General features: G+C 36.6%; 1 protein-coding gene across 6 annotated transcripts in view; it reads left to right on the forward strand.

Moving 5' to 3' along the window:
* Positions 1-27,248, forward strand: part of LOC149924864 (uncharacterized) — a 254,886-nt gene that overhangs the window by 168,505 nt on the left and 59,133 nt on the right. The window contains exon 1 of one of the 6 annotated variants that reach the window (XM_090160134.1): positions 12,921-13,389. The exons of the other annotated variants lie outside the window; for them this stretch is intronic. Coding sequence (XP_090016260.1) covers positions 13,264-13,389 — 126 coding nt within the window. The 5' untranslated portion in view covers positions 12,921-13,263. Of the gene's footprint in view, positions 1-12,920; positions 13,390-27,248 lie in introns of those variants that run through there. 6 annotated transcript variants of the gene reach the window in all.

Consider the following 27,248-nt stretch of genomic DNA (forward strand, 5'->3'; position numbering starts at 1 on the left):
TGTCTGAATGAACTCTACTTATCTATTCTTAATCTGATAGAGGAGTTACAAAATGGGATCCGTCCGGACAGGCGAGGGGTGGATAACCTTTTTGTCCTGCGCTAGCTGATTGAGGTTGCTCGATAAAAAAAATCGGGAATTATCCGTCGCTTTCCTGAACTTAAAGAAAGCCTACGATTCTGTATGTCGTTCAAAACTATGGTCTACGCTTTTGGACAAAGGTATTCCTCCGGGATATGTTCGGCATCTTGAAACGCTTTACATCGAAACGCGTTATCGGTTTTGGCTCGGCAATATATCCACTGATTTTAAAACAGGGATGCCCGTTATCGCCATTGCTGTTCGTTATTTACTTGCAACTTCGGGATTGGCGCCTACAGGCGTCAAATTTCGGATTCCAGCGGCGTCATCCATCAAATTCCGAGTTCCAGGGATGTTTTTCGTCGACGACGTCATTACCACAGCCGAATCCACCGAGAACCCCCCAAAGCCTACTTGATATTTGTGGCGAATACTGAGTGGAGTATGTGCTCATATTTAGCCCAGAAGAATGTAACGTTTTCCACTTCAACGTAATAGTACCAACCACTGATCAACGCTTCACCCTACAAGACCGAGAGATCATCCCTACCTTGGACTCGAATTTTCCACCAAACTATTGTACCTGCAACTCCAAGAATCCAGATTCTCCCTACCTCGTCTATTACCTACCTTGGACTTGAATTTTCCACCGAACTATTGTACCTGCAACTCCAAGAATCCAGATTTTCCCTACCTCGTCTATTACCTACCTTGAACACGAATTTTCCACCGAACTATTGTACCTGCAACTCCAAGAATCCAGATTTTCCCTACCTCGTCTATTACCTACCTTGAACCCGAATTTTCCACTGAACCACCGTACGTGCAACTCCAAAAAACACAATATCCGACAAAAAGGCCGGACTGCCCAATGGGCCGTCACGCGAAAAGGCGCCCATTCGTATGATAAGTACGGCGTCACTACAGCGCTATGGAAAGGAGTGGTAGTTCCGGGTCTAACGTATAGTAATTAAGTACTAAGCTATTCGTTCGACACCGCGAAAAAACTGAACCAGGCGCAATTGGCGGTGGGAAAACCAGCGGTAGGAGGTAACTAACTAACAGCGTACGTTGGTGGTCAATCTTTGTCGTCGTTCCTTCAGCGGGAGGCTAACGGCTAAAATTCATGGATGGAAGGGCACGTGGCTAGGATAATCTACCTCTACATTCGCTCTATTAGGTACAGCACCACCTGGGTAAAGCGCCTAGCATATCTCGATGAAAAATTTGAAAAATCAAGGGCGGATATAGACACAGAAAGAGTGGCGAAATGTTGTTGAAGAATCCGTTTAAGTCGATTCCGACCAACAATGGCGGCGGAACATCTAGGACCATGATAGTTTTACCACCTAAAGGAGAAACCGTCTGTGGGGCATTTCTTCAACCACAACCGACAAAGCGCGATGTTCTTCGAAGCCCGCACAGGATGCCGGCCACTATACATTGGCCCAGTGTGACCATAGTGAAAACTATTTTCTTCAAATGGAGTAAGACTGAACAAATAATTTCTAATTTCTATGGTGCTTCGTTTAATTCAGTTAATCTCATAGTGTTCTTAATTTATCCCTGCAAAAAAGTCATAATATACACTTTCACTGTAAATATGTAAATTAACTTTTTTGTAACTAAGATGCTTGCCTCCCCCCATAATTCAAAAGGGATATGTTCAATATATATTCTGTGGTCATTCACGGGGAGTTTCGTGGACAACTTCGAGGAAAATCCGGAATGCCCGCTCTGTGGTTGGTCAGTCGAACGGTAATAATTTTGTTTTTGCCGAAATTGATGTATGTAATATTTTTTTTTGACGATGGCAAATCTATTTAAAGTATGTAACTCGTGAAAACATATTTATGGTCTTTTCCCTGTTATAAAAGGGATTTGTTCTTTTACAAAGAGTAAATAAATATTCTTTCATTCACGATGGGTTAAACATTTCTTCGGGCGGTCGCTCTGTTTTTGGCTATATATTTAAGCATAAGACTATCATAAGGTCTAGGCCAAATTTTTGACGATCACATACCCGTTATTAAGAGGTAGGTATTCAAAATCTGCACCTCCTAGTGGCTACGTGCTCAACTATGCATTTCTGAAATAAATTTCGCGAAATGCATTATGAATGCGCAGAAGCCGTGCGCGAACGTTTTTAAACTTAGAACCACGCGAGATAAATCTCCGCCGCGAGCCCTTTGCACCGTAGCCAAGGCTTATTCGCAATTTTATCGCTTTAAAACTTAAAATTATCACTTATCTTTGCAAAATGATTCATCAGAACCTAAAACTGGCTATTAGAAATAAGAGTTGTGTTTCTGTATGTATTTATTTTTCAAATTTGAGATTTAGAAGCGTTTTGTGTGGCATTTAGCAATCCGAGCGTGGCTGCTCTACCTTGGATTAATCACTTGCTTGCAAGTAATTAATCCAAGGCTCTACCAAGTAAGATAATATTTTAGATGTAGAAATTTTGAAAAAAAAAAGATGTCGTATCTTAATTTTCTTCTCTCTAGTACAACCTGGACAACGCTTTATCATGGGCCCCTATGATAGACCTTTACTTATGGGGACCTTATGTTAGGCTTACGATTTAAGTTATTAGCCTAACTGATTATTATTATGATAAAATACGCGAAAAAGTAGATTAGTCCATAATTAAAAGGGATAATAAAGCTAAATCCTAAACAAATTTGAAGAAATTAAAAAACTTACTAAAAACTCGTACCAATAGGTCTTCGAGCAAACAAAAAACGCGAAACTCGGATCAAATAGATCTTCGAATTTGTTTAGGATTTAGCTTTATTTTCCCTTTTAATTAAGGACTAATCTACTTTTTCGCGTATTTTATCATCCTTCTCACAGTCCATAGGTGGTTCCTTCTAACTTGATTATTATTATTATTATTATTATTATTATTATTTGAACAACTTTTATTCAAAGTGGGAAATTCTATACTGAATACTGTTGAAGATAAGAGGGGAAAAAACGTATTTATATTCACTATTAACTGTAAATGTGGCGGAATACTTTTTATAGAAGAGTCAGTAAGAGCGACATTCCTTATCCGTATAAGCAAAAGCCATTGAGTTCAACGGCCATTTCGACGAATTAGAGACGACCTTTTCGTTTCAAATCTGTATTTTTTCGTTGTCTCCCTCATCCTCGAATTCTTCGCCTTTTTCCTCCTGTTTACATCTTAACGAAGAAACTCCTATTAATCCGCAAGCCTCAATCCTAAAAGTATTTTTTGCTCTCGCGCGGCAAAGATTCGCCAAGGCTTACTCGCATTCGAAGAAGAACCAATAACATTAAAGGGCATTTTTTATTTGAAAAGCACACGCGGCTGTGTTTATACGTATTTGCATAAGTAACATAATAACAATAAGTATGACAATTAACGAGATTTACAACCAAACTGATTTTCATAGTTATTGCTTAATCAAGATGTTTTCTTAGCACAGAGCCCTCTAGTGTCTAAAATACGCGAGACTTCCGCTTAGCCGAAATATCTGGTTTACGATAGATAGGCGGAATATTAGGCGAAAATGATAAAAATTAAAAAAGTTTTTCTCGGCGCCACGAGCTCATGGTTTTTTGATCACGCGGGATTCGCACGCGAGCTTCGAAACAAAGCCTAAGCCCCTCGCGACTCCAGAACGTGCTTTCCGATATTAGGCTTAAGTTTTAATCAAAAAGTAGTCCAAGTCACAGAATGATTGAAGAGAGTATCAGTGCCGAAAAACAGGTTCGGTTAGAAAATTAGCATTAGAGCAATAGGAAGTGTCATACTTATTGTTATTATGTTACTTGTGGTATTTGTAAATTGTAGCTTAACTGGATCTGCCCACTCAATGTCAAATCTCGCGACCCCTTTTCCGCGGTTATTCGTAAGCGGAAGTTGAGGGTTAAAATTGATACGAAGCAGACATTCTCAATCAGGTCGTGTAGATTTCGGAAAATGAATCATCACCAAGTCGTTTTAAAATAATAATCTTATAAATTGCTCATCAATTTTAAGATAGATTTAAATAACTCACGACCCTATTGTGAAATAGGGCGATTGCCCAAGTATATTATATTCTATTAATTAACCGGAAAGCTCTTGAAATAAAACTAATTAAAATTACGACGAGTAATTAGTAAATGGAAACTATGAAGAGTTTAAGCACTACAAAACCCCTTAGAGGAGAACGTTGAATTTTTTTTTATAGTTACGATACATCAAGATGTCAGCCCTTTCAGTCCCTTAACTAATGGCTCATTAATTGAATTTATTGAGGGAAATTGTTCTCGGAAGTTAGCTTTTCCTAGTCGAGCGAAAAACTGTGCCTAAGAAATAATTCTTTTGTGTCTAAGCTGGCCTTCTCGGAAGACCAGGCATATTGGAGAGATGGGGGATGATAAAGGGATGGCGGCGATGCGGGTTGGGATCGGAAGAGGATGGTTTCAGATTTTCGTCGAAGAGTGTCCCCGTTTTTTGCTCGGACTAGTGACTTCAAACGACACCGGCGGCGGAGCTATAATTAAATTCATTCGTCTTTTAGACGCGTTTTAAGGCGACCGCTGTTTGATTAGAAATCGATTCCGCGTAAGTTTGATAGCTCATCGTTTCCATAAAGTTTCTCGCTGATAATAACGTAATGCCGCGCGTACTTTTCTCTCGGTATCTTGACATTTTTGGGTCGAATTAACGAAACTTTTAGCAAGAAGCAGTTTCTCATCTTTCTAAAAATAACTCCCGTTCTCAACTATTCATTCTTGTGGCTTATTTTTAGCCGCTATTTATATCGAGTTTCGCGAATTTTGACGTGTTTCAAATGATTAATTTTATTAATTTTAATATAATATAATAAAATTAGTATTATTATTATTAATATTATAATTAATATGTACATAATATAGGTGAAATAATATTGAATCCGCTTTTTTAAATTTTGGGGTAAATTTAGTTTTTTTTCTTTAGTTGTTTATTTCTGTAAGTAAAAATTTGTGAAAAAAATGTTTACCAGGTATTTCGTCTTTTTTTTAAATTAACGCCCGATTCTTTGTTGGATGGGCTTAAAAAAACTAAAAATATATATTATTAATATTATTAATTTTGATATTAAGATTTAAAACAGTGTTATAAAAATATCGCACTCTTGACCTTTTGGAAAGAACTCTAAAACGTTCTAATAAAAACATCCCATCTACTACAAGAACCGACAAATGTAATATTTTATTTTTCACTTTCTTTGATAATTTCCGAACTCCAAAGATGTAACATTTTTCATTGTTGAGTTTTTATTCATTTTCGTAAAAACAAATAAAAGTTCTCTGGGGTTTTGTAGAGATGAAATCCATTCCCATTTGTTCGTCGGCGGTAGTAAGCATTGTTGTAGAATAGCAGCGGTGCTACAGCATTTACAGTTACGCATCTTCGCCATCATCCCTGGGTTTTTCGGAGAATTCTCGGAATTTCTCAAAGGGAAAGTCTTGATGGGAAACTCCACGATTCTAAAGGGACGGAGTGAATCCCTAAAAAAGTCATTTAGTTTGGGAACCTGGAAATATCTCCCGAGTTTTTGGCCAAGTTATTTTCTTATTTGGGGGATCCAGTCTAGATTGATTCCGGAATCATAGTTGGGTCTGTTTCAAACGACGCAGATTTTACCTGTAGCGTACGTTTTACCGAAACGTTTCTCTATCGTTGATTCACTTATATTTTATATTCAAAACATTCCTTTAAAGTTTCTCGCATAGTAGAATTCTTTTGAGTTGTTTTTCCATTTAAGGGTTAGTTGCGGGACGTAGATCGGAATTTTCTAGGTTTGACCTTAAACAGCGGTCACGTTACATTTTTCTTAAACTAGATTAGATGAAAATGCTTTTTAGAAACATTTCAAATTAATATAAATATAACCAGTTGCCATATGCGTCTCCCTATACTCAAAATGTGATTTATTTGTAGGTTCTGATTTTTCAAAATACGTTTAGATTAAAAAATACTGTGGGTTGAATTTTTTTATAAACATATTTATTAAAAAAGTTCTGTATAATAAGTAATTTTTCCTAAACAGTCGGGCTCAAAATCAATCGCTGAAAATTTTGAACTGCTACATGGTTTAGCATGACATTAACGCAACTTTTATCTTGACTCTAACCGGCGAAGGTCCAGGTTTCACATACATGGTCTTGACAATGATCTACAATTGCTTACCATGTTTAAGAATATTTTTCAAGATAATTTGGTCACTATCAAGTAGAATTTTCACTACTTTGACGTACTTCTATTCTATCTCGAGTGTTCGGTCAATATTTGACTAACAAAAACGGAGATATAAATTATTTTTTCCAAGCCTAGCTCTTTTCCAAAGGTTTATTTTTCCTATATGTCGAACTTGGAGCTCTCCATTTCTTTTCGGCTCGCCAGTAAGTTCCGATTCACGCGAGAAACGGTATAAACTTTTATCCAACTCCGCCTACCTCAACCCAAGAATATGCGGGAAGCCTTTGAAGTTTCGCATTTCGTTTCGCTGTACGTACGTTAGTTGTAGTAGAGATATAGTTGCTGTGAAAGGTACTCGTACGCGGCTAGCCGTAGAGAGCGTATGTTACTGTTTAGGGTTATACCGTAAGTAAAGTAAATTACGTAAGTATGACACTGAAGGAGTTTGGCTAATGATATAGGCTGCGTTCAATAACGTTTTCAGTTTCGACGTCACGTTACTCAACGGAAAGCAGGGTTTTTCTTTGCTCAACGGAAAAAGCTGGGTTTTTTCTTTGCTCAACGAAAAAAGCTGGGTTTTTCTTTCCTCAACGAAAAAAGCTGGGTTTTTCTTTGCTCAACGAAAAAAGCTGGGTTTTTCTTTGCTCAACGAAAAAAGCTGGGTTTTTCTTTGCTCAACGAAAAAAGCTAGGTTTTTCTTTGCTCCACGAAAAAAGCTGGGTTTTTCTTTGCTCAACGAAAAAAGCTGGGTTTTTCTTTGCTCAACGAAAAAAGCTGGGTTTTTCTTTCCTCAACGAAAAAAACTAGGTTTTTCTTTGCTCAACGAAAAAAGCTGAGTTTTTCTTTGCTCAACGAAAAAAGCTGGGTTTTTCTTTGCTCAACGAAAAAAGCTGGGTTTTTCTTTGCTCAACGAAAAAAGCTGGGTTTTTCTTTGCTCAACGAAAAAAGCTGGGTTTTTCTTTCCTCAACGAAAAAAGCTGGGTTTTTCTTTGCTCAACGAAAAAAGCTGGGTTTTTCTTTGCTCAACGAAAAAAGCTAGGTTTTTCTTTGCTCAACGAAAAAAGCTGGGTTTTTCTTTGCTCAACGAAAAAAGCTGGGTTTTTCTTTGCTCAACGAAAAAAGCTGGGTTTTTCTTTGCTCAACGAAAAAAGCTGGGTTTTTCTTTGCTCAACGAAAAAAGCTGGGTTTTTCTTTGCTCAACGAAAAAAGCTGGGTTTTTCTTTGCTCAACGAAAAAAGCTGGGTTTTTCTTTGCTCAACGAAAAAAGCTGGGTTTTTCTTTGCTCAACGAAAAAAGCTGAGTTTTTCTTTGCTCAACGAAAAAAGCTGAGTTTTTCTTTGCTCAACGAAAAAAGCTGAGTTTTTCTTTGCTCAACGAAAAAAGCTGGGTTTTTCTTTGCTCAACGAAAAAAGCTGGGTTTTTCTTTGCTCAACGAAAAAAGCTGGGTTTTTCTTTGCTCAACGAAAAAAGCTGGGTTTTTCTTTCCTCAACGAAAAAAGCTGGGTTTTTCTTTGCTCAACGAAAATAGCTGGGTTTTTCTTTGCTCAACGAAAAAAGCTGGGTTTTTCTTTGCTCAACGAAAATAGCTGGGTTTTTCTTTGCTCAACGAAAAAAGCTGGGTTTTTCTTTGCTCAACGAAAAAAGCTGGGTTTTTCTTTGCTCAACGAAAAAAGCTGGGTTTTTCTTTGCTCAACGAAAAAAGCTGGGTTTTTCTTTGCTCAACGAAAAAAGCTGGGTTTTTCTTTGCTCAACGAAAAAAGCTGGGTTTTTCTTTGCTCAACGAAAAAAGCTGGGTTTTTCTTTGCTCAACGAAAAAAGCTGGGTTTTTCTTTGCTCAACGAAAAAAGCTGGGTTTTTCTTTGCTCAACGAAAAAAGCTGGGTTTTTCTTTGCTCAACGAAAAAAGCTGGGTTTTTCTTTGCTCAACGAAAAAAGCTGGGTTTTTCTTTGCTCAACGAAAAAAGCTGGGTTTTTCTTTGCTCAACGAAAAAAGCTGGGTTTTTCTTTGCTCAACGAAAAAAGCTGGGTTTTTCTTTGCTCAACGAAAAAAGCTGGGTTTTTCTTTGCTCAACGAAAATAGCTGGGTTTTTCTTTGCTCAACGAAAAAAGCTGGGTTTTTCTTTGCTCAACGAAAAAAGCTGGGTTTTTCTTTGCTCAACGAAAAAAGCTGGGTTTTTCTTTGCTCAACGAAAAAAGCTGGGTTTTTCTTTGCTCAACGAAAAAAGCTGGGTTTTTCTTTGCTCAACGAAAAAAGCTGGGTTTTTCTTTGCTCAACGAAAAAAGCTGGGTTTTTCTTTGCTCAACGAAAAAAGCTGGGTTTTTCTTTGCTCAACGAAAAAAGCTGGGTTTTTCTTTGCTCAACGAAAAAAGCTGGGTTTTTCTTTGCTCAACGAAAAAAGCTGGGTTTTTCTTTGCTCAACGAAAAAAGCTGGGTTTTTCTTTGCTCAACGAAAAAAGCTGGGTTTTTCTTTGCTCAACGAAAAAAGCTGGGTTTTTCTTTGCTCAACGAAAAAAGCTGGGTTTTTCTTTGCTCAACGAAAAAAGCTGGGTTTTTCTTTGCTCAACGAAAAAAGCTGGGTTTTTCTTTGCTCAACGAAAAAAGCTGGGTTTTTCTTTGCTCAACGAAAAAAGCTGGGTTTTTCTTTGCTCAACGAAAAAAGCTGGGTTTTTCTTTGCTCAACGAAAAAAGCTGGGTTTTTCTTTGCTCAACGAAAAAAGCTGGGTTTTTCTTTGCTCAACGAAAAAAGCTGGGTTTTTCTTTGCTCAACGAAAATAGCTGGGTTTTTCTTTGCTCAACGAAAAAAGCTGGGTTTTTCTTTGCTCAACGAAAAAAGCTGGGTTTTTCTTTGCTCAACGAAAAAAGCTAGGTTTTTCTTTGCTCCACGAAAAAAGCTGGGTTTTTCTTTGCTCAACGAAAAAAGCTGAGTTTTTCTTTGCTCAACGAAAAAAGCTGGGTTTTTCTTTGCTCAACGAAAAAAAGCTGGGTTTTTCTTTGCTCAACGAAAAAAGCTGGGTTTTTCTTTGCTCAACGAAAAAAGCTGGGTTTTTCTTTGCTCAACGAAAATAGCTGGGTTTTTCTTTGCTCAACGAAAAAAGCTGGGTTTTTCTTTGCTCAACGAAAAAAGCTGGGTTTTTCTTTGCTCAACGAAAAAAGCTGGGTTTTTCTTTGCTCAACGAAAAAAGCTGGGTTTTTCTTTGCTCAACGAAAATAGCTGGGTTTTTCTTTGCTCAACGAAAAAAGCTGGGTTTTTCTTTGCTCAACGAAAAAAGCTGGGTTTTTCTTTGCTCAACGAAAATAGCTGGGTTTTTCTTTGCTCAACGAAAAAAGCTGGGTTTTTCTTTGCTCAACGAAAAAAGCTGGGTTTTTCTTTGCTCAACGAAAAAAGCTGGGTTTTTCTTTGCTCAACGAAAAAAGCTGGGTTTTTCTTTGCTCAACGAAAAAAGCTGGGTTTTTCTTTGCTCAACGAAAAAAGCTGGGTTTTTCTTTGCTCAACGAAAAAAGCTGGGTTTTTCTTTGCTCAACGAAAAAAGCTGGGTTTTTCTTTGCTCAACGAAAAAAGCTGGGTTTTTCTTTGCTCAACGAAAAAAGCTGGGTTTTTCTTTGCTCAACGAAAAAAGCTGGGTTTTTCTTTGCTCAACGAAAAAAGCTGGGTTTTTCTTTGCTCAACGAAAAAAGCTGGGTTTTTCTTTGCTCAACGAAAAAAGCTGGGTTTTTCTTTGCTCAACGAAAAAAGCTGGGTTTTTCTTTGCTCAACGAAAAAAGCTGGGTTTTTCTTTGCTCAACGAAAAAAGCTGGGTTTTTCTTTGCTCAACGAAAAAAGCTGGGTTTTTCTTTGCTCAACGAAAATAGCTGGGTTTTTCTTTGCTCAACGAAAATAGCTGGGTTTTTCTTTGCTCAACGAAAAAAGCTGGGTTTTTCTTTGCTCAACGAAAAAAGCTAGGTTTTTCTTTGCTCAACGAAAAAAGCTAGGTTTTTCTTTGCTCCACGAAAAAAGCTGGGTTTTTCTTTGCTCAACGAAAAAAGCTGGGTTTTTCTTTGCTCAACGAAAAAAGCTGGGTTTTTCTTTGCTCAACGAAAAAAAGCTGGGTTTTTCTTTGCTCAACGAAAAAAGCTGGGTTTTTCTTTCCTCAACGAAAAAAGCTGGGTTTTTCTTTCCTCAACGAAAATAGCTGGGTTTTTCTTTGCTCAACGAAAAAAGCTGGGTTTTTCTTTGCTCAACGAAAAAAGCTGGGTTTTTCTTTGCTCAACGAAAAAAGCTGGGTTTTTCTTTGCTCAACGAAAAAAGCTGGGTTTTTCTTTGCTCAACGAAAAAAGCTGGGTTTTTCTTTGCTCAACGAAAAAAGCTGGGTTTTTCTTTGCTCAACGAAAAAAGCTGGGTTTTTCTTTGCTCAAAGAAAAAAGCTGGGTTTTTCTTTGCTCAACGAAAAAAGCTGGGTTTTTCTTTGCTCAACGAAAAAAACTGGGTTTTTCTAAGCTCAACGGTATAGTAAAGTCATCACAATCGATGAATTTTAAATTCAGTCGTCATAAACAATCGATTGTTTCAAATATATAAATATATAAAAACGGAAAGTAATTACGAAAAACAATTAAATAATTAAGACAATAATAAATAAAGATAAAAATTATTTGTATACGTGAAATTTCAGTTAAGCCTTTGAACACGTGAGGTACTCTCAGGTAGGCGTCAATTTGCCTATAAAAAGCTTTCATCAAGATTTTACCTAAGGTTGAGCAACGGTCTGAACCAAAATATTTTTTCAGGAAATGGTTTTTTGTCTGGTTTCACACTCGACGGAAAATTAGCAGCGTAAAGTTGAACGTTAGCGGTATATCGAATGGGAACCAATTTTCAGCTCGGCGTTTATTATCGTATTTCCGGCATATTTTCCGTCGAGTGTGAAACCAGCTTGAGTCGGTCGCGTAGTGATTGCGTAATGCGAAGTTTTGAAACAGGAAACTCGTCACACCCTACTCTCTTCGTTGGAAAAATTTCTACCAGGCTAGTGTTGTGGCGATAATTACCAGCAAAAACACATTTAAATGTCAAATTCTAAATTAATAAATAAATTAATTTAAAATAGTCAATTTTACGTTCAATAATTTATCATTATTTGGCCAAAGTAAACGTTATTTTTACTGTTGAAAGCTTTTCAATTCTCATTAAGCCTTGTCAGATCCTGTAAATAGGCTCTCGTTGGTGATTTCTCGGGCACTTTTAATTGACACCTTCGAAAGGCTACTTAGCTCACATAGAATAATCAGTACTTTCCTACGTAATTATTTATATTGACATTTGCGAAACATACTATTAAATTAATTCATTAAATTAAAATAAATAAATAAATTTTTCACCATAGAATAAAGATTTTAAACACATTTATACAAGTATCATAAGTAACAAAATAATGTTAAGTCTGAAACTTACTATTCCATAATAATAATTTAATTAGTTAAATTAGATTAATAGTTGATTTAATAAAATAAAAAGTGGTCTTACCAAACTGGTTAAAATGTTGCTTTTACGTCATGAAACCCACCTTTATTAGTATATTTTTCGCACGAGCTATTTGCACGCGCGCTAGAAAAACCTTTATTCCTCTGGCGACTGCAGCGCGAGCTCGTAGACTTGTAAAAGTAAGAGACTGTGACGTAAGAGCCACATTACTTTATAAAAATAACTATTAAATTAATATTACGGAATAGTAAGTGTCAGACTCAATAATACTTTGTTACTTACGATACTTGTATAAAGGTTTTAAAAATCTTCAAATTAATATTACGGAATAGTAAGGGTCAGCCTTAATATTACTTTGTTACTTATGATACTTGCATAAAGGTTTTAAAAATCTTCAAATTAGTATTACGGAATAGTAAGGGTCAGCCTTAATATTACTTTGTTACTTATGATACTTGTATAAAGGTTTTAAAAATCTTCAAATTAATATTACGGAATAGTAAGGGTCAGCCTTAATATTACTTTGTTACTTATGATACTTGTATAAAGGTTTTAAAAATCTTCAAATTAGTATTACGGAATAGTAAGTGTAAGCCTTAATATTACTTTGTTACTTATGATACTTGTATAAATGTTTTAAAAATCTTCAAATTCATATTACGGAATAGTGTTAGACTTAATATTTCTTCGTTACTTATGATACTTTTATAAAGGTTTTAAAAATCTTCAAATTAGTATTACGGAATAGTAAGTGTAAGCCTTAATATTACTTTGTTACTTATGATACTTGTATAAATGTTTTAAAAATCTTCAAATTCATATTACGGAATAGTGTTAGAGTTAATATTTCTTCGTTACTTATGATACTTGTATAAATGTGTTAAAAATCTTTACGCTAAGTTGAAAAAATATTAGGTTATATAGAAAATACACAACTCCAAATGTTTATATCATCAACAATAGAGTATCTACGGAGTTTTACAAAAAAAAATGTGAAATACGATTTCTTAAGCAATGCTAGGAAACGATAGGGTCGTTATAATCCGAACGGGGGTGGTGCCTTGTTTACCTTTCATTTGGCGGAGCGTCGGGTGCCGTCTAGCGGCGAAACTAGGAAGCGTAACAGCTGACCGGAGTCGCGCTCTCCTCCGCACCAGAGTCAGATTGCCCTCAGCGCGCCGTCGTCACGCGCTCCTCCCGCTTCGTTCGAGGCTACGTACACTCGAAACTCTTTCCTCCATCTCAGTCATTCTTTCGTCAGTCAGTCTCGATTCTACTCTTCCGGCGGAAACTTCTCCGTGCTAATTTCTATCGGGATGAGACGATACGGATTTTAAAAGCGCCTCTAGTTTTGTTCCGTGACTATGTTTGGACCCCGTCCGAGGTATATTGAACCGCGTTTGATGGCCGAGGTCGGGTGGGGTTCGCGGTGGTCGGAGTGAAGGCCCGCCTCAGACCGGTGCTGGTCGTCGTAGTGATCGTGGAGTTGGGGAACAGCTCCTCGGACAATCGGCTGGAGGGGATGCAGCTTCGACGCCGACCCAGTCTCAAGTTAGCCCTGCGGAACGGCTCGCAAATGTTGAAGAGAGTTCACTCGCACATGAAGGTCCGGAAACCGGCCTTCCTCGAAGTTCACGGTCTGAGCTCGGTGAGTTCAATGGCGTTCGCTCTTTGTTGTTTTACACGCGTCCCTTTTCCGCCCACCCCTCTCTTTGATGGAAAACCGCCTTTGTTCGTATCCATCTGGCCTTGGATTAGATCAGATAGTGAGTGCGATATCGGTCGGTTCTTGGAATGGGTCACGGGTCCTTAACCACTTCGAATGGCTAACTTAGTCTATAGTTGTGTTGAACAACGTTAGTATTGACTAGGCTTTTATTGTTACGTTGAAACGCTAACCCCATCCCAAAATCTGTTAGCTAACGTGTTAAATATTGGTTTTAATCGGTAAATTTCCTAAGCTTAACGAAAATTAAAACCTTTTGGTTTTTGATGTTTAAAATCTGTACTTTAACTTATAAATGTGATTAGCTAAAGTGTTAAATATTGGTTTTAATCGGTATATTTCTTAAGCCTAACCAAAATTGAAACGTTATGGTTTTCGGTGTTTAAAATCTGTACTTCAACTTATAAAATTAATACCCTTGACACCACCTTAGGCCTAAGTCATCAAGCGACTTTTAAATTCATTAATTCAGGTAACCGGGTAATACTGCGTAAGAGGGTTATGCCACGCGAGTCAACAGCTCCCTACACTTTTATTAACGTTAACTCATCCAGTTTTTATGGAAAGCGGAAACCAAAGTACTCGGGGGGGGGGGGGGACTCCTTCAACTAGTAGGGGAGAAAACTTGCAAACTCAACGCAGGAAGAGTTGTTCGGAGTTTTCACCTAGTGCGACAGGCTGAGAAGTATTTTAAGACGCTTTAGCCTCTACTATTATTTAATAGTCAAAATTTTGGGATTAAATTCATTTTTTTTAAATCTTGGAGAATTTAGAAAAAAATCTACTTTCCAATTTAAACCCTTTGTTATCCAAAACTGTCTAGACATCGGGGCTCCTAGAGATCTTATAATTCTGAGATGGTTCTATAAAAATACTGTAATTCCATTTTTTTATCCCCTATTTCCTTCATTCTTAGCATATTAGTTTAAATTCATCCGTACATATATTTATTTATCCTTTTTCTTTTTACCACGAGAGGCATTGTATTCTCGATGAAATTTCAACCACGGCTATAAATATCTTAGATTCTTCTTTGACCGGTTTTGTGGTATTATCACGTGTAACTTAACAACTTATAAGTATGCCTCTGTATGAATAATACAACGAAAAATTAACGGGACCTTGTTTCAGATGGAATGTACAATTAGTTGACTTTAAATTAAAAAATATATATTCCTTGCGCTGTTGAAAAGGTTTCCATGGAAACAAAAATTCGTGATCGCCAGGCACGGGCCTAAAGCCAGATTCCTTCGAGTAATTCTGAGGACCCGTTTTTCGTCACGGATTTGAAGTGTCGTTATTCACGTCATAACAAGGTTTCATTAAATTATATCTGCATCCAAAAATGATAATCTCCTATATTTGCTAATTTGGAATACTTATGAATAATTATTTATTATGGTATTATGAATCCATTTAAATAAATCCTGCTTGACTAGTATATTTAGATATTTTATCCTTATAAATTTTCAATAAATCTGTAATTTTATTCCTCTAATTACAACAACATAAGCAAATTTTTATTTCTCATTGTCATGCGCGATTACTACCGGCGCTTTAAGCTGAATAATCTAATTTCTAGGGCTGTGCGAGTACTCGAACATCATCTAGTACTCGGTCTTTTTTCAAGGTCGAGTACTCGAACATCATCGAGTACTCAGCCTTTTTTCAAGGTCGAGTACTCGAACATCATCGAGTACTCAGCCTTTTTTCAAGGTCGAGTACTCGAACATCATCGAGTACTCAGCCCTTTTTCAAGGTCGAGTACTCGAACATCATCGAGTACTCAGCCTTTTTTCAAGGTCGAGTTCTCGAACTCGACCTTGAATAAGTAATTGGAGAATACTCGTCGATTACCGAGTACCAAAAAATTGCATATTCGGGTACCCGATTACTCGAATAAGCTGCTCTCCAAACTCGTTGTTTATTAGTTTTTTCTATCCTCGTTGCTTCAAAGTTCAAAGAGTGGTTTTTACAACTTTTTGGGGGGCAATAAACGGTACCTACAAAAGTTGTAGAAACTGTGGTTCATTTAAATTAAAGGAATATTTTTCGCCATTTTAAGTTACTTAATACTCCTTTTAAATAATTACTTGAATAAAACCAGCTCCTAATCAAGTACTCGATAACCCGACTCGTTAAAAATATTACTCGATGGTTTTTTTTAGTTACTCGACTCCAATAAGATAGTTTCCCCTCAATCAAGTACTCGATTACTCGACTCGTTTTCGGGCGCTACTTGGGTTAGCAGACGATTTTTCAATTTGGAATATTCCATCACTTAAATGAGTGTGAGTTAGCAATCAATTTTTCAATTTGGAATACTCCATCCTATAAATGAGCGCGAGATAGCAGACTATTTATCAATTTGGAATATTCCATCTTTTAAAAGAGCGCGAGTTAGCAGACGATTTATCAATTTGGAATATTCCATCTTTTAAAAGAGCGCGAGTTAGCAGACGATTTATCAATTTGGAATATTCCATCTTTTAAATTACCGTGAGTTAGCAAACGATTATTCGATTTGGAATATTCCATCTTTTAAATGAGCGTGAGATAGCAGACAATCTATCAATTTGGAATATTCCATCTTTTAAATGACCGTGAGTTAGCAAACGATTATTCGATTTGGAATATTCCATCTTTTAAATGAGCACGAGATAGCAGACTATTTATCAATTTGGAATATTCCATCTTTTAAAAGAGCGCGAGTTAGCAGACGATTTATCAATTTGGAATATTCCATCTTTTAAAAGAGCGCGAGTTAGCAGACGATTTATCAATTTGGAATATTCCATCACTTAAATGAGCGTGAGTTAGCAAACGATTTATCAATTTGGAATATTCCATCTTTTAAAAGAGCGCGAGTTAGCAGACGATTTATCAATTTGGAATATTCCATCACTTAAATGAGCGTGAGTTAGCAAACGATTTATCAATTTGGAATATTCCATCTTTTAAATGAGTGCGAGATAGCCGACGATTTATCAATTTGGAATATTCCATCTTTTAAATGAGCGCGAGTTAGCAGACGATTATTCGATTTGGAATATTCCATCTTTTAAAAGAGCGTGAGTTAGCAGACGATTTTCTATTTTGAATATTCCCTCTTATAAAACAGAGCGCGAGATAGCAGACTACTTATCTATTTGGAATATTTCATCTTTTAAATGACCGTGAGTTAGCAAACGATTATTCGATTTGGAATATTCCATCTTTTAAATGAGCGTGAGATAGCAGACGATTTTCTATTTTGAATATTCCATCTTTTAAATGACCGTGAGTTAGCAAACGATTATTCGATTTGGAATATTCCATCTTTTAAATGAGCACGAGATAGCAGACTATTTATCAATTTGGAATATTCCATCTTTTAAAAGAGCGCGAGTTAGCAGACGATTTATCAATTTGGAATATTCCATCTTTTAAAAGAGCGCGAGTTAGCAGACGATTTATCAATTTGGAATATTCCATCACTTAAATGAGCGTGAGTTAGCAAACGATTTATCAATTTGGAATATTCCATCTTTTAAAAGAGCGCGAGTTAGCAGACGATTTATCAATTTGGAATATTCCATCACTTAAATGAGCGTGAGTTAGCAAACGATTTATCAATTTGGAATATTCCATCTTTTAAATGAGTGCGAGATAGCCGACGATTTATCAATTTGGAATATTCCATCTTTTAAATGAGCGCGAGTTAGCAGACGATTATTCGATTTGGAATATTCCATCTTTTAAAAGAGCGTGAGTTAGCAGACGATTTTCTATTTTGAATATTCCCTCTTATAAAACAGAGCGCGAGATAGCAGACTACTTATCTATTTGGAATATTTCATCTTTTAAATGACCGTGAGTTAGCAAACGATTATTCGATTTGGAATATTCCATCTTTTAAATGAGCGTGAGATAGCAGACGATTTTCTATTTTGAATATTCCATCTTTTAAATGACCGTGAGTTAGCAAACGATTATTCGATTTGGAATATTCCATCTTTTAAATGAGCACGAGATAGCAGACTATTTATCAATTTGGAATATTCCATCTTTTAAAAGAGCGCGAGTTAGCAGACGATTTATCAATTTGGAATATTCCATCTTTTAAAAGAGCGCGAGTTAGCAGACGATTTATCAATTTGGAATATTCCATCACTTAAATGAGCGTGAGTTAGCAAACGATTTATCAATTTGGAATATTCCATCTTTTAAAAGAGCGCGAGTTAGCAGACGATTTATCAATTTGGAATATTCCATCACTTAAATGAGCGTGAGTTAGCAAACGATTTATCAATTTGGAATATTCCATCTTTTAAATGAGTGCGAGATAGCCGACGATTTATCAATTTGGAATATTCCATCTTTTAAATGAGCGCGAGTTAGCAGACGATTATTCGATTTGGAATATTCCATCTTTTAAAAGAGCGTGAGTTAGCAGACGATTTTCTATTTTGAATATTCCCTCTTATAAAACAGAGCGCGAGATAGCAGACTACTTATCTATTTGGAATATTTCATCTTTTAAATGACCGTGAGTTAGCAAACGATTATTCGATTTGGAATATTCCATCTTTTAAATGAGCGTGAGATAGCAGACGATTTTCTATTTTGAATATTCCATCTTTTAAATGACCGTGAGTTAGCAAACGATTATTCGATTTGGAATATTCCATCTTTTAAATGAGCACGAGATAGCAGACTATTTATCAATTTGGAATATTCCATCTTTTAAAAGAGCGCGAGTTAGCAGACGATTTATCAATTTGGAATATTCCATCTTTTAAAAGAGCGCGAGTTAGCAGACGATTTATCAATTTGGAATATTCCATCACTTAAATGAGCGTGAGTTAGCAAACGATTTATCAATTTGGAATATTCCATCTTTTAAATGAGTGCGAGATAGCCGACGATTTATCAATTTGGAATATTCCATCTTTTAAATGAGCGCGAGTTAGCAGACGATTATTCGATTTGGAATATTCCATCTTTTAAAAGAGCGTGAGTTAGCAGACGATTTTCTATTTTGAATATTCCATCTTTTATATGAGCGTGAGTTAGCAAACGATTATTTGATTTGGAATATTCCATCTTATAAAACAGAGCGCGAGATAGCAGACTACTTATCTATTTGGAATATTCCATCTTTTAAATGACCGTGAGTTAGCAAACGATTATTCGATTTGGAATATTCCATCTTTTAAAAGAGCGTGAGTTATCAGACGATTTTCTATTTTGAATATTCCATCTTTTATATGAGCGTGAGTTAGCAATCCATTTTTCGATTTGAAATATTCCATCTTTTAAATGAGCTCGTGTTATTTTCAGAATATATACCAGCGTTAAGTGGGATCAACTCTATCTGTTGGAGATTTCATTTTTAGTCATTTTTAAAAAAGATTGGGTTTTATTTCGTTATTTAATTCAACCGCTTTTCCGGGTATCGGGCCACTGAATCTTATTTCTGAAATCTCTCCTCTCCAAAAAATGAAATAAAGATATTATATAGAGAGAAAAAAATCATAAAATTTGACGCTTTAGTCATTGGCGTCGGCGTTCGACGCGATTTCTAAACGTTTGAATCCTAGAAGTCGTCTGTATATTGTTGGAAGGCGGCGAGGCAACGTCAAAGGTTTTACCGTTGTAACGCGGAAACTTGACTAGAATCAATAAGCGATACCGCACACGCCAACGGAATTTTGATATTTTCAAGCTTCTAAAAAAAGAGAAACTACCTCAGCCGAAATCCAGACGTGCGTTTTTGAAATTTTCCCCGCAACGATATATGTACAATTTCTTTTAACCTATAGCTATGGCGTGTGGGAAAGTAGCCACCACAGGGGCTTGACAATTTTAGCTTTAACCCCGTGGAAAGTTTTTCTTCGTAAATGATACAACGATAAAGCACTCGCGTTCAACTCGTTTTCTCCCAAAAGAAGTTTCTCGAGATATTTCAGGAACCGATTGTTAAAACTTAGCGGAATCTAGATTGAAACGTGTTTTGAACTTTTAAGGATTTCTTTTGGTATTTATAAATGATGTATACAGGCATTTGAGAGGTTTCAACTTCTTTCAAGCTTCTTCTCCAACTTGTAGGTTTCTTGGCCACCGAAAACTTGGTAACTTCTGGCGGTTTTTATACAGAAATCACACCAGAAGCGCAACCATATATATATATTTTTTTCTTTTAGAGGCTAATTTGAGTATGGGTAGGATTACATACCAATGCAACATCTGTAGAAAAAATAACGAAGCAATCTGCGATGAAAAAGATTTTTGATCCCCTTTTTAACGAGAACTTCGTCCTCTTTTATTTAATTTGATCTCGTATTTTTTACGTCTTTCTCGTCCCTGATTGGGTTGTTCTCATAGTTGTTCCTAAGAGTGGCTATTGATTCTGTAAGGGCAGACTTCACCCTCTCGATGCCTTTGAATAGCAATATCGTCCACACTTGATTTCCATCATAGCTCGCTTTAACCACCCTATTTTTTTTTCTGACAGCCGGAGGGCAGAAATGTACATTTTTTTATTCTTCTCCTTACGTAATCAAATTGCGCAATCTTTGAATCCTCTATTACCGTAATTAGTATGGCTGGGTATCTCGGGTTTCTTTTGAAAAAACCAATAATTTTATTTCCAAATTGACTCCATTATATCGAGTTGAAATCTATCGCAATTCTCGTGTGCATGGGGTTTGGTTAAATCAATAAATTTCACTTTTTTCTTAGGCTTAGCGATGAATATTTTATTCATTACTGGCTGGGGTACCCGATAATTTCCGGGATATTAATATTTATGTATATTTGTATTATAAGGTGTAGTATATCTTCTTATGAATTTTTTTAATTTTACGAATATTATTTATTATATACAATTAAACATTTCTTGTACAAACGAACCAAGCAATACTAAGGAAAAAGCGACAGTGACGAAACTCCGACACATTCAACACAAAAATAGAACGCCGCCATAACTGTCTCCACGCATGGCACCGTACCCAATATAACCAATTGCTTAATGACACTTTTAACCAATTATACGTTGATTAGAAGAAGGCTTTCAAAAAAATGCAATAATTTAAGCTTTTTTCTTGTGCATGCCTAAAGAATTAAGAAACTCGGTCTTTTGGCTAAGATCAAAGTGTAATAGTAATCAATTATTAAATTAATTCAATTAAAGTTGTTTTGCCGATCGTAACCGCCAAAAACCATTGTCAGGGTACCATGAGATACTAAGGTGGGGTGGCGGAGTGGTTAGCACTTTCGCTTGGCAGCAAGAGGGGCCCGGTTCGATCCCAGCTTGTGGCACTGGGTGAAAACTCCTAACAACTCCTTCTGCGTTGAGTTTGCAAGTTCTCTCCACTGTTTTAAGGGGTTTCCCCCCGAGCTCTTCGGTTTCCCCTTCCATAAAAACTTGTTGAGGTTAACGGCAATAGTTAGTGTAGGGAGCTGTTGGCTCGCGTGGCTTGCAGGGCTTGCCACCACCCTCCTACGCATTTTAACCCGGCCACCTGAATTAAGGGCTTCAAAAGTCGCATGATGACTTAGGCCTAAGGTGGTGCCTTGGGTATTAGCCTAGCTGATTATTATTATATATATACAAACACTCATCTTTATATATTAGATATTATATTTTCTTAAAACATCTGTTCAAGAAATTATATAAAGTAAATTTTTTTTCATAAATTGTACGAAGGCAATTCGGCCGTTTGTCCTGAAATAGGCCAAGCACTTTTCCATCGGAAGGAAAATTATTTTCGAGAAAAACGCGTAGAAAAAATAAGAAAAAATTATCCCATGCACGATAAAAAAAGATATGTAAATATATTCGTTCCAGTTATGAAAATCCCTTTATTCTTATCCTACAGACAGTTTATCTTTTTGTCCGAAAGTTTCCCGATAGCGATGGAGAAAACTTCCATAGGAAGTGACCCCAATGTTGACCCTCATCCGTAGCCAAACACTCTTATTGGGAACGTACAGAATGTACCCAAACCCCGCTCTCGCCAACACTATCGTATCGTTGAAAGGGTGCGTATCAGGGTGAACCTTTTTTCCTTTAGCGGAAGAAATTCGGGTCCCGTCTCACTTCCGTGGCCTGTTTCCGGCAAAAATCTTTAGGATCTGAGCGGTTCCGAGCCAGTAGGGCGGAAGTAAGTGAACTTTCCCCGCGTGACACGATGGGGTTTTTTTATCTCTGATTGCGGCGATGTTATATTTTCGTTTCGAGATTTCCATTGTAAATAGAGAAATTTGTAAGTCGGAAAGAAATGTCTAATAGCGTTTTTCTCGCTTGGCGTTGGATAAGTTGGAGAATGTGGAAATACGCTATTTTTATCCCACGCGGTGGAAAAATCCAAGACGTCACCTCTCATTAGGAGATAATAAGTGTATATCGCTTTCGGTCTTGTTTGTTTTTGCGTATGAGTGTCTTTCTAACACGATTCAGCACTTATCTTTTTGTTAGTAATCACCTTCCGGTATATCATTTCCGGAAAACGTATTTCTGGGTTTTCCGTGGAAGTAGGATCAATAAATATATCAATAAATTATTTTCGTCAATGTAAAATTCCGTTGGGCGCAAGAACGATTTAATAGTTAAAAGAGCTTACAAAATGTAGAAGAAGAAATATATCAACTTAAGGTAACATTATGACTTAAGGCCTCGTCTATTGAAATATACAGCGACAGGAAATTCTCCGGGGAAACTTCCAATTTGAGATATAGTTTTAATGTGTTTAAAAAACGCGAATAAGTAGAATAGTTCATAATGAAAAAGGATAAAAAAACGTTAAACCCTAAAACTCTATTTGGTCCGAGATTCGCGTCTTTTTATTTGCTCGAAGACCTATATATTGGTACCAACTATTTGTAAGTTTTTAAATTTCTTCAAAGACTACGTTTTACTGGAGGTAGTAAATTAATGTTTGGTGTAAACCGAATTTCTAAATCCGTGCTACATTTGTTTTCTCTAACACGGGTAAATGGACCCGATTTTTCTAAGCTTGAAAACGCAGGAACACGGATTTGATATGCTGGGTTTTTTAGTTGGAAATGTGGGGTTGTTTTAATCCATTCCTTCACGGAATTTCCCAAACAATTCTCGGAATGCACTAGAAAGGGTTTTTCGGTTACATAATTTATTTCGACCTTTCGACTAAATTGCACAAGCAGAGCCAGACGCCAGAGCCCAATAGATTTTGCAGAGCTCGAAGCTAGTATAAAAGTTGTAAACGCTGGATTTTCGGTAGGGCTAAACCCGTGTCAAAGTTGAAAGTGGACTTCATGAAAACGGCTAAAAACGTGTTCTTGCAAAGGTTCCCCTAGGAGAGCAAAATCGGAATTTTCCGAATTCCGTTTTTCTTACCTCCATGAAAACGTAGTGAAATTTGTTGAGGGTTTAGCTTTTATATCCTTTTTCATGATGGACTATTCTACTTATTAGCGTTTTTTTGCAATACAGTCCATAGCCGTGGTTCCTTTTAAGTCGCAATTCCTTTTCTACAGGGTGTTTACAATTTTAAGGAGTTGTAGGGGTTAAGTTGAGAAGTATGCCTGCAGATGTTTTTTCCCCATTTTCCTACGATGAGTTAAAAGAGCGCCAGGGAGCTTCAAAGTGTGTGCTACTAGCCACTGGAAGTAGGCTGCAACAAAGCAGCGGGGAAACGCGAACATTATGCTTTGGGTTCGTGTGATAGGCAAAAAAGGACTTTGTAAACAAATCGAGGTAACCAGCGTAAAAAAGTACACTTAAACAGTATTTGAAGTCGTGATGGACCGCGATTTCTCATCTTTTTCAAACTGCAACAATGGATTTCACTTCGGAAGAACTGGCGGATATTCATTTCGTGTATCAGGGTTGGCATAGAACCAGCCATACCGGTTATAGCCACCTGGTTAAAAACGGTTATAGCCACTTGAAAAAATCCAGATTTTTGTGGCTTTTTTAAACAAAATTACAATATGAATATTTTAGTAAATTAATAGTTTTTATTTAGAAATTGAGTTTATTTTTTGTTTCATATTTAGAAACCGGTTTAATTTTACCAGTTTTTCAGTAGGTTTAAAGTTCCAAAGTTCGCTGCCTCGCTTCTGTCGGCGCGTCATACACAAAAACTAGGGGGAATTTCCCGAGGAAATCAAAAGAATTCAGTTATTTTACATAGTTATTTCGCTTTATTTGTTTAGTTTCTTATTTACGACAATAACTGCAGACAATTTCTACTTACATAAGTAAAAGGTACTATTTATATTTTAGCCGGTTATAGCCGAAAAAAACCGGTTATAGGCAATTAAAACCACTGGTCTGGATTTTTTCAAAAAAAGGCGGCTTTTTTCCAACCCTGTCGTGTATGGTCTAGTGGGTGGCAATGCTTTGGCTGCTCAACGTCTCTACCAGGAAAGGTACCCGAACCGGCATGTCCCCTTGGTTGTAGCAGCCTACTTCCTGGGGCTAGTAGGCCACACTTTGAAGTTCTCTGGCACTCTTTTAACTCATCGTAGGAAAATGGGGGAAAAGCAGGCAACTTCTCAACTCACCCCTACAACTCCTTCAAATTGTTGCTTAACCCTTTTTAAACACCCTGTATATTTTCGGTGTTACGCCTCACGCGCGAGAATAGATGCTCGGATCAAGTTGAATGGTCTTCGCAGCCCTCCAGATAAGACAATAACCCGTCCTGACTATTTATAGAGAGAGATTGGAACGCGTACAGTGTGTAGCGAGGTCGTTCCCGAAAAGCGTCAAGTGGATTCCCTATTTTGATGGCGCGGGTGATTTGTGGTTGGCCGATAGAACTCTCCCCGCTTTATTTGGGAGGGCTTTTATCGCCCTCTAGCGACGCTGTCTCCTACTAAAAATAGGTCTCCGGTACGTCTCCCTAATTGATATATTATCCGCTATTTTATATATGGGCATTTTATATATGGGCTCTCGGCTTCCTTTGTTTCGAGCGGATTTCTAGCCATTGGCACGTTTTCCCGGCCTCGCCTCTGCCACTTCGTTTTATAACGCGTGTCAATTTCCGTCATTAGCGTTCGTGTATGTAGCGCTCTTCACTTTGGAGGATTAACCTTTAAATGGAAATACGATACCTGCTGATATCCTGGAGAACACCACTGAGCACTGAAAATATATTTTGGGTTTATTGGCGACGGAATTCCTTTTTTAGGAGTGAGTTAAGGCTGATTTTAACTAGGGCAAAAAACTATGCTTTAGACCTATTACAATTTTTTGCGTCGTGGCGTTTTTGCCTTAAGCCGGTTTTTTTCTTATTAAAATCAGCCAGGCTAATACCCAAGGCACCACCTTAGGCCCAAGTCATCTAGCGACTTAAAATGCCTGAAACAGGTGGCCGGGTTACAATGCGTAGGAGGGTGGTGGCAAGCCCTTCATGCCACGTGAGCCAACCGCTCCCTACACTAACTATTACCGTTAACCTATACAAGTTTTTAAAACGGTTTCGATAGATCAAATTGATCATTTTCTGTGTTAATGTTATTAATATGCATACGATAAATATATACATAGATCTAAAAATTTTACAATTTGATCTTCCAAAACCGTTCTAAAAAAATGCCTAGTGTGAACGAGGCTTAAGTGACAACCAGCCTTTAAGCCTAACGGGTGATTTTTTGGGTCGATGCTCTTCATCGTGGCCTTTTTGACTTAGTGAAGGCCAGCCTTTAAGCCGGACGGGGTATTTTTTTTTGGCGATGCCACGTTTTGACCCTAGTGAAAACCAGCCCTTGTTCAAAATTCTTAATTTAATCATTTCTTTGTTAGCAAAACTTATTTCGTAATCTCTTATTATATTATTTAAATTTTAAACTAACAAAATTTTATTTGATTACCTGAAATTTATTTTTATTTAGGTAAGTCAGTTTTAAATTCACAACATTATATTTTTTTGCAATTTGGTTTAATTATTAAATAATGATTATAATTTTAAATTATTAGTTATTTATGTTAGTGTAGTCTTTGTAGCCATTCACGAATGGGTTTTGTTACAGTACAGTTGCCAGCAATTCTTGCTATTTTCCAAAGTAAATATTATAATTATAAATATCTCCAATTAATAAATTTTAGGTAAATTCAATTTACAGCCTATTTATTTAAATTCCCTTCATCTTAGACCACACTGCATTTTGCTCTGGTGATTAACATCTTAAAGGCCGACTACATAAATCTTCGGTTTACTCTGTCTTTCACTGGAAGTAGGCTGACTGCATGGCACACGTGTATTACAGTAAGCCTACTTCCAGTGAAAGACAGAGTAAACCGAAGATTTATGTAGTCGGCCTTTAACACACTTTTTTTGGGGGAGGGGTCATTGTGTATACCAAACTGAATTTAGACATGTGGAATTTTCCTTTAAATGTTTTATGTAAGGTAATAGAATATCAAATAATATAACTAATATACAGTTCCAATTAATAATTAAGTAGTATTAAATTAAGTTAATAATTTAACGCTGTTTTGATTTAAATTATTAAAATAAAACGCATTTACGCCACTTAAATATTTACATTTTTAATATTTTATTTACGATCGAGTTTGAATACGAGACATTAAATTTAGACCGGGTTAAAAATGTAGGTTTCCAACCGAAACATTATTTCAAATGAAAGTCTGTTTAAAATTTAAATAAAAATGTTTAACAAATCTTTTAAAATATTTTACAGTAGCTTTCGAGATCGAAGCTCTTCATCTATTTAAATTTAGTAACAATTATATCGCTTCTATGGACAATAATAGTTTTTATTTATATTTCAAATGAGCTATGTACATCTTTTTTGATCTTTTATATTGATTGAATGGTGTTTACCGCTTTGATTTCTTCAATCAAACCAATTTGAGCATTTTTTATTAATGGCTTTAACCGCTTAAGTCAACGGTTACAACCGGTTTTATCCATACTGGATTTTTAAATTTTTACAAAAGCCGGTTTTTTGCCAACCCTGTAGATGGTTGTCTGATACACTGAACTTTGACCTCTTTGATGAAGGTCAAGTACTGAGTCTGTTAAGAACCACGTTTCAAACTATATAACAAAAGTCGAATACTATTGGAAAGATTTGCGGTACATTGCTGGCTGAGTTTGATGATAAACTTATCCTAGTTCTTCCAACCGATTCGCGGATAACAATTCCGTTATCTGCCCAGAGGAAATAATTACAATAGACCATATCATATTATCATTTACGCTAATATATCAGGTTAGTTGATGTGGTTACAAATGTAAACCAGTCTAAACCCGAAACTAATCCAAATTGTAAACCGGAGCAGATGAATCGGTTATCGATTTGCAGATCCTCTAATAAAATTCCTTTCGATATTTTAATTACATACTAAATTTATGTATTTATATACTAACTGAATCTAATGAGATTAATTATAGATCAGTTTAATTCGATTACTTGAGATAATAAATCTGATACAATTTGAGATTGCTGGGTGGATTAATTTACCAAATCAACCTGATCTGTTTATCTTCAGATATCTAGAAATTACGACCTGAATAGCTTGATCCAATTGCTAGTTAGGAGCAGGGCCGTGCAGGGGGGGGGGGGGGTTAGTATGCAGTCTTTTTCCAATTATGTTTCATAGTTTGAAGTTTGATTAGAAAGATGGAAAAATCATTAGTATGCAAATGAGAAGAAAAACATGGGCACGCCCTCTCGTGTTTAATTGCTTCGGCTATTACCGCTAGTCGTTAATTACCAGGTGCCATTAATTAATGACTCGTTCATTCCTCTATCTATAGCCTGGTGGCGCTCTTTTGATT

Source organism: Leiobunum rupestre, chromosome 10 (assembly GCF_980474605.1).
Source record: "Leiobunum rupestre chromosome 10, qqLeiRupe1.1.hap1, whole genome shotgun sequence".
In the NCBI taxonomy this organism is placed as follows: Eukaryota; Metazoa; Arthropoda; class Arachnida; order Opiliones; family Sclerosomatidae; genus Leiobunum; species Leiobunum rupestre.